The following is an 11,577-nucleotide window of genomic DNA, read 5'->3' on the forward strand; positions in this document are numbered from 1 at the left end:
ATGTAGGGCCCATCAGTGAGCACCTGGTGGCTGGGCTTTCCATGGAACCCGGTCGGGCACAGCCCGAAAAAGCAATGTGGACTTTCCATCTCCACCCTATGGGCTCACCGCCCGCAGGGATAACCGCTGGTGTCGGGTGCGCTGTCCTTTGGGTGGCAGTGAAAGTCAAGGGCCTCGATGGACCAGACCCGGGCAGCAGGGGCTAGCTCTGGGGGTGTGGAATGTCACCTCGCTGTGGGGTAAGGAGCCGGAGCTTGTGCAGGAGGTGGAGCGATACCAGTTAGATCTGGTGGGCCTCACCTCCACACACAGCCTTGGCTCCGGAACCACTCTCCTTGATAGGGGTTGGACCTTATTCTTCTCTGGAGTTGCCCAGGGGGTGAGGCGCCGGAAGGGTGTGGGGATACTCATGAGTCCCCGGCTGAGTGCCACTACATTGGAGTTTACTCCAGTAGACGAGAGGGTCGCCTCCCTGCGTCTTCAGGTGGCAGGGAGGAAAACCCTGACTGTTGTTTGTGTGTATGCACCAAACAGCATTTTGGAGTATTCGGCCTTCTTGGAGTCCCTGAGTCCTGTATGGGGCTCCGGTGGGGGACTCCAATGTTCTGCTGGGGGACTTCAACACACACATGGGCAGTGACAGAGACACATGGAGAGGTGTGATTGGGAGGAATGGCCTCCCTGATCTAAACCCGAATGGTCATTTGTTATTGGACTTCTGTGCTAGTCACAGATCGTCCATAATGAACACCATGTTCGAACATAAGGATGCTCATAAGTGTTATGGTACCAGAGCATCCTAGGCTGAAGATCGATGATCGATTTTGTGATCTTAACATCTGATTTGAGGCCGAATGTTCTGGACACTCGAGTGAAGAGAGGGTCAGAGCTGTCAGCTGATCACCATCTGGTGGTGAGTTGGATCAGAGGGTGGGGGAGGACTTTGGACAGACCTGGTAAGACAGATCTTCAACTCACACCTCCGGCAGAGATTCTCCAGCATCCCTGTGGAGGTTGGGGGCATTGAACCAGAATGGTCAATGTTCAAAGCTTCCATTGCTGAAGCTGCAGCGGGGAGCTATGGCCTGAAGGTCTTAGGTGCCTCAAGGTTCCACAACCCTCAAACACCGTGGTGGACAAGGGTGGTCAGGGAAGCCATCCGACTGAAGAAGTCGTCCTTCCGGGATATGTTATCTCAGAGGACTCCAGAGGCAATTGCGAGGTACCAACAGGCCCGAAGGGCAGCAGTCTCTGCTGTGGGGAAGGCAAAGCAGCAGGAGTGGGAGGAGTTTGGAGCAACCATGGAGAAGGACTTTCGGTCGGCACCAAGGTGCTTCTGACGGACCGTGAGGCACCTCAAGAGGGGAAAACGGGGAACCATCCAAGCTGTCTACAGTAAGGATGAGACTCTGTTGACCTCAAATAAGGATGTAATCCAGCACTGGAAGGAACACTTTGAGAAACTCCTGCATCAGACCGGAGCGCCCTCTATAGTAGGGGCAGAGCTGGAAGCTGATAGAGGATTTTCATCAATTTGCCTGGTGGAAGTCACTGAGGTAGTCAAACAACTCCGCAGTGGCAAGGCCCCGGGGGTTAATGAGATCCGTCCAGAAATGCTGAAGGCTCTGGGTGTGGAGGGATTGTCCTGGATGAGACATCTCTTCAACATTGCACTGAGGACTGGGACAGTGCCTAAGGAGTGGCAAACTGGGGTGGTGGTCCCCATATTTAAAAAAAGGGGGACCAGAGAGTGTGTGCCAACTACAGGGGCATCACACTATTCAACCTCCCTGGTAAAGTCTACTCCAGGGTGCTGGAAAATAGGGTTCGGCCGATTGTCAAACCTTGGATTGAAGAGGAACAATGCGGGTTCTGTCCTGGTTGTGGAACAACTGACCAGCTCTTTACTCTCACAAGGATCCTGGAGGGTGCCTGGGAGTATGCCCACCCAGTCAACATGTGTTTTGTGGACTTAGAGAAAACATACGATCAGGTACCCCGGGAGATAATGTGGGAGTATGGAGTGAGGGGTTCCCTTCTCAGGGCCATCCAATCTCTGTACTTGCAAAGCGAGAGCTGTGTTGGGGTGCTCAGCAGTAAGTCAGACTCGTTTCCGGTGGGGGTTGGCCTCCGCCAGGGCTGCGCCTTGTCACCAATCCTGCTGGGATGAGGATCAGCACCTCTAAATCTGAGGCAATGGTTCTCAGCAGGAAACCGATGGATTGCCTACTCTGTGTAGGGAATACGGCCTTGCCCCAAGTGAAGTAGTTCAAGTACCTCGGGGTATTGTTCATGAGTGAGGGGACGATGGATCGTCAGATTGGCCGGAGAATCGGCACAGCAAGGGCAGTATTGCATTCACTCTACCGTACTGTTGTGAGGAACAGGGAGCTGACCCAAAAGGCGAAGCTCTCGATCTACTGGTCAAACTTCGTTCCAACTCTCACCTATGGTCATGAGTGTTGGGTCATGACCAAAAGAACTAGATCACGGGTACAAGCGGCCAAAATGGGCTTCCTCGGAAGTCTGGTGTCTCCCTTAGAGATAGGGTGAGAAGTTCGGTCATCCGTGGAGAGCTCGGAGTAGAGTCGCTGCTCCTTCGCATTGAAAGGAGCCAGCTGAGGTGGTTCGGGCATCTGGTAAGGATGCCTCCTGGGAGCCTCCCAAGGGAGGTGTTCCAGGCATGTCCATCTGGGAGGAGACCCCGTGGAAGACCCAGAACAAGGTGGAGAGATTATAACTCCACACTGGCCTGGGATCCCCCAGTCAGACGTGGACAATGTGGCACGGGAAAGGGGAGTCTGGGGTCCCCTGCTGGAGCTGTTGCCCCCGCGACCCGAACCCGGAAAAGCGATTGAAGATGAGTGAAAAAAAAAAAAGCCACCACAAGGAGGTGACAATGTTAATTATATACACCCAGACATTGATTATATACACCTGTGTGATCACATGACCCCCCCCCCCAACAAAAAAAACCAAAACAAAACCCTGAACACAACACAAGCTCCACAAACACAAACTCAACGCATCCATAACCATTTCAGAGAATATATATACAACTTCAATTCCAATGAAGTTGGGACGTTGTGTAAAATGTAAAAACAGAATGCAATGATTTGCAAATCTTCTTTAACCTATATTCAGTTGAATACACCACAAAGACAAGATATTTAATGTTCAAACTGATAAACTTTTTTATTTTTGTGCAAATATTTGCTCATTTTGAAATGGATGCCTGCAACACGTTTCAAAAAGCTGCGACAATAGTATGTTTACCACTGTGTTACATCACCTTTCCTTCTAACAACACTCAATAAGTGTTTGGGAACTGAGGACACTAATTGTTGAAGCTTTGTAGGTGGAATTCTTTCACATTCTTGCTTGATGTACAACTTCAGTTGTTCAACAGTCCGGGGTCTCCATTGTCGTATTTTGCGCTTCATAATGCACCACACATTTTCAATGGGCGACAGGTCTGGACTGCAGGCAGGCCAGTCTAGTACCTGCACTCTTTTACTATGAAGCCACGCTGTTGTAACACGTGCAGAATGTGGCTTGGCATTGTCTTGCTGAAATAAGCAGGGACGTCCCAGAAAAAGACGTTGCTTGGATGGCAGCATGTGTTGCTCCAAAACCTGGATGGACCTTTCAGCATTGATGGTGCCATCACAGATGTGTAAGCTGCTCATGTCATGGGCACTAACACAACCCCATACCATCACAGATCCTTTACACAATGATGTTGGTTTTTAATGCAGTGCCGCCTGAGGGATCGAAGGTCACGGGCAATCAGTGTTGGTTTTCGGCCTTGCCGATTATGTGTAGAAAGTTCTTCAGTTTCACTAAATTCTGATTATATTATGGACTGTAGATGATGGAATTCCTAAATTCCTTGCAATTGAACATTGAGAAACATTGTTCTTAAACCGTTGGACTATTTTTTCACACAGATGTTCACAAAGTGTTGATCCTCGCCCCATCTTTGCTTGTGAACAGCTGAGCCTTTTGGGGATGCTCCTTTTATACTCAATCATGACACTCACCTGTTTCCAATTAACCTGTTCACCTGTGGAATGTTCCAAACAGGTGTTCTCTGAGCACTGGTGATGTAACACAGTGGTAAACATACCACTGTCCCAGCTTTTTTGAAACGTGTTGCAGGCATCCATTTCAAAATGAGCAAATATTTGCACAAAAACAATAAAGTTTATCAGTTTGAACATTAAATATCTTGTCTTTGTGGTGTATTCAACTGAATATAGGTTGAAGAGGATTTGAAAATCATTGTATTCTGTTTATATTTACATTTTACACAACGTCCCAACTTCATTGGAATTGGTGTTATATATATACGAGGGCTGTCAATAAAGTTACGGTCCTTTTTATTTTTTTCAAAAACTATATGGATTTCATTCATATGTTTTTACGTCAGACATGCTTGAACCCTCGTGCGCATGCGTGAGTTTTTCCACGCCTGTCGGTGACGTCATTCGCCTTTGAGCACTCCTTGTGGGAGGAGTCGTCCAGCCCCTCGTCGGAATTCCTTTGTCTGAGAAGTTGCTGAGAGACTGGCGCGTTATTTGATCAAAATTTTTTCTAAACCTGTGAGACACATTGAAGTGGACACGGTTCGAAAAATTAATCTGGTTTTCAGTGAAAATTTTAACGGCTGATGAGAGATTTTGAGGTGATTCTGTCGCTTTAAGGACTTTTCACGGTGCGAGACGTCGCGCAGCGCTCTCAGGCGGCGTCATCAGCCTGTTCAAGCTGAAAACCTCCACATTTCAGGCTCTATTGATCCAGGACGTCGTGAGAGAACAGAGAAGTTTCAGAAGAAGTCCGTTTCAGCATTTTATCCGGATATTCCATTGTTAAAGGAGATTTTTTTAATGAAAGACGTGCGGACGGGTCCGCGCGTCGGGACGCAGCCGCCGTGACGCTCCGCCACAGGAAAAACACCTCTGTTGAAAGCCTTAAGGACAAGTTGGAACATGTCCTGCCTGTTAAACAATTTCTCATATACTCACTCCACTGAAAGCCATCAAAAGCCGCCTGGATTTTACAAATGGTTATCAACACGGAGGTGTTTTTCCTGTGCCGCCGCACCGCGTCGGCTGCGTCCCGACGCGCGGATCCGTCCGCACGTCTTTCATTAAAAAAATCTCCTTTAACAGTGGAATATCCGGATAAAATGCTGAAACCGACTTCTTCTGAAACTTCTCTGTTCTCTCACGACGTCCTGGATCAATAGAGCCTGAAATGTGGAGGTTTTCAGCTTGAACAGGCTGATGACGCCGCCTGAGAGCGCTGCACGACGTCTCGCACCGTGAAAAGTCCTTAAAGCGACAGAATCACCTCAAAATCTCTCATCAGCTGTTAAAATTTTCACTGAAAACCAGCTTAATTTTTCGAACCGTGTCCACTTCGATGTGTCTCACAGGTTTAGAAAAAATTTTGATCAAAGAACGCGCCAGTCTCTCAGCAACTTCTCAGACAAAGGAATTCCGACGAGGGGCTGGACGACTCCTCCCACAAGGAGTGCTCACAGGCGAATGACGTCACCGACAGGCGTGGAAAAACTCTCGCATGCGCACGAGGGTTCAAGCATGTCTGACGTAAAAACATATGAATGAAATCCATATAGTTTTTGAAAAAAATAAAAAGGACCGTTACTTTATTGACAGCCCTCGTATATATATATATGTGTGTGTATTCATACATTACACACAACCACCAGACCAGCTAGAACCAAACCATGGGTTCCTGGAGAGTCACTTCCATGTTTCTTCTCGCTGGCTTTATTTCATCGGCGGCTTGAGCCCATTTTTCACTTTGTGTTCATCCATTTGTCTGCAAAATCACTCTTTTGCGCATGTTAAACCGTGTTTGATTTAAAAAAAAAAAAGAGCCAAAAATCAGATTGTAATTTGCAGCCCTCATAATAATTTCAGTCACAGCTTATCGCCTAAATGTGAAGCTGCACAGAGAAAACCAAAGGAAAAAAGAAAAAAAAATTCAGAAGGGGATGTTTTCAAACAGGGTGAGCTCACGTGATCCCATCTGCCACCTGTACTGGACACAATTCTGAGCCAAACCACATCCGACCCTTGAGAATGCTTGCTTGCTAAGTGAATATCTAAAACGAATTGTCATCGATCTGGATGTGATGTGTTTTTTATGCACGGCGCTGATCTGTCAGCATGTGATGGATCACAGAGTGCCCGCCTTTAACTGTGACATCTTCAAATATTACATACAGTCAGTGGCTGCATAAAGAGCTTTCTGCCTACCAGTGTGGTCCTGCCCGGCGCATGACGTCATCATGATTCCTTCTATCAACCACAGCATTACGATCTGCTAAAGACTCTTGATATTCTAAATTATTGTAAGTGTTGACAGATTATCTATTTTATTATATGAGTGAAGCGTTGTGCAGCGTCGTGAAGCTCACTCATGGTACAGGGTGTCCTAAACAGGAAGTGCCAATTTTCAAATCCACAGTAAAACAGGAAATGTTCAAATGTCAAACACTTCCTGGCATGGGTGGAGCTAGAAAGGAGGCCGGGGTTTCACTGGACTCTCCTGAAATCTGACTGGACACAGATGATTGACATGTCACAGCACCACACGTCTGGTTGAAAGAGCTGCATTTTCAAATCAGTGAGTCACATTGACTGCTAGGTTCCTCCTGTCCAGTAGTTAGTGCTGTGTACCACAAAAAGTTCTAATCCACCTTAGAAGAAGAAGAAAAATGTTTGCTTCAGATCTGAACTGAGCACGTTTGAACTATGGACTTCTAATCACACCAAACTTACAGTATACTGGTGAGTAAACGACCGTTTGTCAGAAATGAGGTCCAGGTTGTTAAAAGCAGCATTTCTCCATTAATTTGAGTTGACTTATAAACTGATTCCATCTGCTCAAAGTGATATTAATCAGTGAAATCACCTGGTGGAGTCAGTGGCTGCAAAGAAAACCTGCACCCTCTTGGACTTTTCTGGAACAAGTTGTCCACCCCTGATTTTGACCCCTGTGTAATTCTTCAGTTGACCTGTACCTGGCTGCCTCTTGAAAATTCAAGTGACCAATCAGTTTTTTTTTTTTTTTTTAAAGAGTTCATGTCTATGGATTATTTGTGCCAGATTTGATGTTTCTATCACCATTTACAGGATTCCACTCTAAATATTCTCTTATCTGCTGTACTATATATATGAGATGTAAGATGTTGCTCCTCAGTGTTTCTCAATTACCCTCAAGTTTTGGAACAATTGGTATTTCACACATTTTAATTTGTTTATTCCATTTCAAATACATTTTTTCTAAAATTATCTTCCTTAACTCAAATTGAAAGCAAATCTCTACAACTTGATATCAATTAATTAAAAATATAAAGTTGAGCTCTCTGATGAAGTGGTGTAGAGGAGGATTTTCTTAAAAAGACGACCTGAAAGTTCAGCTACAATTTGACAGAAAGTACATTTGAGATAAAAGTGTAGATTTGATGTTTTGGTGAAAGAAACTTTTGTATTTCTTCATAATTGATATAAATAAAGTCCAAGACAGTCAGTGACTTGGAAATGTTCATATTTTCATCCCCTGACTTGTCTGAAGAAAACTGGCAATAAAACTGATTATTATTTACAGGTTTTTTTTCAAGTTTTACAGATTTGCTTTCAGTTTGAGTAAGATAATTTTAGAAATTTTTTAATTCTTTTTTTTTTTGTATTTCCTGTATTTAAAATGGCACAAACAAATTAAAATGTGTGAAATTCCAAGTGTTCCAATACTTTTGGAGGGCACAGTAACCTAACCTTATGATGAGTGCAAAATGAGTGTGTATTATTACTGTTTTGTTTAAGAATGTTTAGTTTTCACTAGGAATGGGTATCGAGAACCGGTTCCTTCGGGTATCGTTAAGAAATGATTCAATTCACCGACATCAATAAGCTTTTTGCTTAACGATTCCCTTATCGGTCCTTCGGAGTGGCTGTTGTTTTGGGGGGTGTTTGTCAGGAAAAGGATCATGTCTCTACATTGATTACAGACCTGCAGCGGGGCTTTGCTTTGAACCTTGAACCAATCGAAGCAGTGAGTCGCAGATCGAAGCAGTGCTTTGATCTATGACTCATGGATTCATTGTTTTATTTTGCTTTATCCTAATTTTCCCCGCTAAAACCCTGAAAAGCATATGTCTGTGAGTAATATTCAATATTTTTCTGTTAAACTGACCTGTTATGGTCTTCTGAAACAATTGATAGATGTATTTTATAACTTAAAAACGAGACCATATCTATGGCATTTTCAATGTTAAAGTTAGCATTAAGCTGTTCACATCAGCACAGTTGTGTTGATTTGTTTTCTGTAAATTAATGGCTCAGTGTTCGTTGTTGTTAAAGAGTCAAATTGCAATTTTTTAAAATTTATTTTCATTCATATATTAATAATAATAGCAACAACAATAATAAGGGCTGTGAAATGAAAATTGTAAAATCCGAGGAAAATTTGCGGGGGGGGGGGGGGGTACAGCTCCCCAGGAGCCTGGTTCTAGGGCCCAGAATTAAATTTTTATTTAACGATACTTTTTAAGCATCTCCTGGAAGAAATTAGTGGATATTTAAATGATCCTATATTCAACCTTTTATTTGACCTGTCAATAATGACATTGAAATAACAGAATACGACGTGGAAGTAGGACCTGGAATGATTTTCCTTTTAATTGTAAATCAAATTATGCATTAACTCAGAACAATTAAACTACATGAAATTTATGAAGACTGAAAAGACTGTTACAGCATTTCAAAAACCACAGCTAAAGCTTGTAGAATATTTGGAAAATCATGGTAAAATATCAATAACATACCTTATAGTAAAAAGTCACTTATATTCTTGTGTAAATTCCTGTAAATCCATTCAAAGCCACAATGTCTTTTTTACAATGAAAGTCTAGATGAGTGAAAAACAGTCCATAATCTTTTCTAAAATCCTGTTTGAACAGCAGAATGTTTATTTTCCAGGGAGAGAAAAATTGTTACCATGTTTCCTGAGAGGGCACAGTTCAATTTTCTTTTATCTTTCAGGTGTGTTGATGAAGCCAGCTTTGTCCTTATGAGACTTTTTCAAACAGTCTTTCTCGCCATGTTCTCTCTGTGCGACGTTGGTCCGTGACACAGACAGCTTTTTTGTTTTTCACCACTTTCATCACTGAATATGTCAATCTTGAGTCACTCCTCCGTTTTGTTCACACAGCTCCAAATGCTGAGCGGCTCTCTGCCGAGTCAAGTTAGAATGATACAGTCCAGTCGGAATTAGTAACTTCAAAGCAAAATCAAATGACACCTCTTTCCAAACATTGTAATACAAACAAACTGCAATCAATCAAAACGTTTTTTCCTCCCAAAACGAGACGTCCTGTGCTGACGTGCAGCAGCTGGCTGAGCTCAGCTCAAGCTCAGAGGTACGGAGAGACATTCATGCCAAAATGTCTGAAAGGAAATGCTTTTGACAAAAACTACAGATTTTATTTATTTTTATTTATGTCCAGAGATCAAGGATCCAGTGACCAATTTAAAATGTTGATGACATAGAAAACCTGTAAAGCCTACTTTTAGTACACGGAAAATTCACAAGGGGTATCGAGAAGGGAATCGATAAGGAATCAGCTTGATAAGCGGAATCGATAGATAAAATCTTATCAATACCCATCCCTAGTTTTCGCTGTTGCTGAACTTTGTGTCAAATAATAGTCATATCATTTATCATATTGATATTAAAATTCAGTAAGGTATATCTTCTATTATACATTCCAAATCTAAAGTGGAACTCTATTTGTGTTTACTAAGGTACACTGAAATATCTTTAAAAAAAAAGAGAGAGTAGAGCCACTTAGGTGCCTGGTCTTGAGAACCAGGGATGGTAAGGTGAAAAGCTTTTTTATCCCATGGGAACTCTCACTATCCACCTAAGCGGCTCAAGAATATGGACAGCATGTATATAAGTGACATTTACATGACAGAACTGAAATATGATAATTTGGCCATATTGTACAGCCCTACTGTCAACAAGCTGAAAACTTTGAATATTAATTTAAATCTACATTTTAAAAAGTGGCAGGGGGTTAAGAGGGCTGTAATTGGGGGTCAGCTGAAAAGCAAAAAGAAAAATGCTTAAAAAGGTGGAGAGTATGGGGGGGCAGAGCCTCCCAGAAGCTGAAAGGAAAATGCATAACAAGGCGGGGGGGGGTCTGAAAGGTTTTTGCCATGCTAATGCTCCCCTGAAGCATTTACTAAAAATAAAGTCTGAAGGACCTAAATGACATGGTGAGATGCTGACGAGCGTCCCTTGTACATGTCCGTGACATATACATATACATATTAAAATAGATAAGCTGTAAAATAAAATTTTTATATTTATTTTACATTTTTCTTTATTCGTGTATTGACCCCTGGCATACCTTTGTACTTTGTGCAATTGTTAAATAAACTTTAAAATAAAAAATAAAATAAAAAGCACTAGGCTCTAACAATGGCTGCAAAGCGCCCCCTGTTGGCCGAAGCGGCAACTGCCAAAATTCACGGACGGATTGAACAAAAGGCAGTGAATTAAAAACAGACGGTTGAACAGCAAAGAAAATGAAACGCACAACCCCACTATTTGTTGTATGTTCAAAAAAAAATGAAATAACCCCATAAAATATGTGTTCTGGTGTAAAAAAAAAAAAAAAAAAAGCGGACATGCTGCCGGTGTCGGAGTGTTTTAGTTCCCCGTGGACTCACCTTGACAAACGGACTGAATTCCTCCGGAGTGACCGTTGGCCCGGCGGACGGAAGCTCCGTCACAGCCGCCGAACCTCCACTCGCCTTCGACTGGGACACGAACCGAGCCGAAGAATTCAAGACAAACCGGGGGAAAACGGACCCAAAGCGAGACAGCCGAGTCAACATTTCGTCTGTTTTTTTTTTGTTGTTGTTTTTGTTTTTTTTATGTCGACCCGGAACCAGAGGGAAAGAACATCTGCGCGAACATCCGGCCACTCCGTTCGTTTGGGCATAGAGATTATTTATGGCTAGATGGAACATGGTGCTTATTGCTGCAGTATTTTCTTCCGCCATTTTGGGAGGGGGATTTCTGTCCTGATATCACACAACTCCAGTCAAAAAAAAAAAAAAAGTAAGTCCCTTCGGCTGCTCCCTTGTTTGCACTTGGGGTCGCCACAGCAAATGCAAGGTGGATCTGCATGTTGAACTGGCACAAGTTTTACGCCGGATGCCCTTCCTGACGCAACTCCACATTACATGGAGAAATGTGGCAGGGGTGGGATTTGAACCCGGAACCTTCTGCACTGAAACCAAGTGCATTAACCACTCCAGTCAGTAACGTCAAAATTAATTTCATTGTGTAAAAAGTATGCAAAAGCACACATCGTACATTTTGATATAATACTACAAAGAAACTCATAAAAAATACTTAACCCCTTAAGCCCTAGAGCCTATTTCACCAAAATCACATACCCATACATTATGATTTATATCTCAGCTTGTACAAGGTAAGAAACACAAAAGTTTGGATCAGCTAAAAGAC

At 43.2% G+C, this 11,577-nt stretch overlaps 1 protein-coding gene across 1 annotated transcript in view; it reads right to left on the minus strand.

Annotated features, from left to right (window-relative positions):
• ndufb11 (NADH:ubiquinone oxidoreductase subunit B11) overlaps window positions 1–10,992 on the minus strand; it is a 31,079-nt gene extending 20,087 nt beyond the window's left edge. The window contains exon 1 of the mRNA XM_034165726.1: window positions 10,773–10,992. Within this exon, the coding sequence (XP_034021617.1) occupies window positions 10,773–10,940 (168 nt within the window). The 5' untranslated portion in view covers window positions 10,941–10,992. The remainder of the gene's footprint in view (window positions 1–10,772) is intronic.
• Window positions 10,993–11,577: the final 585 nt, after the last annotated feature.

This window comes from Thalassophryne amazonica, unplaced genomic scaffold, assembly GCF_902500255.1.
Source record: "Thalassophryne amazonica unplaced genomic scaffold, fThaAma1.1, whole genome shotgun sequence".
NCBI lineage: Eukaryota > Metazoa > Chordata > Actinopteri > Batrachoidiformes > Batrachoididae > Thalassophryne > Thalassophryne amazonica.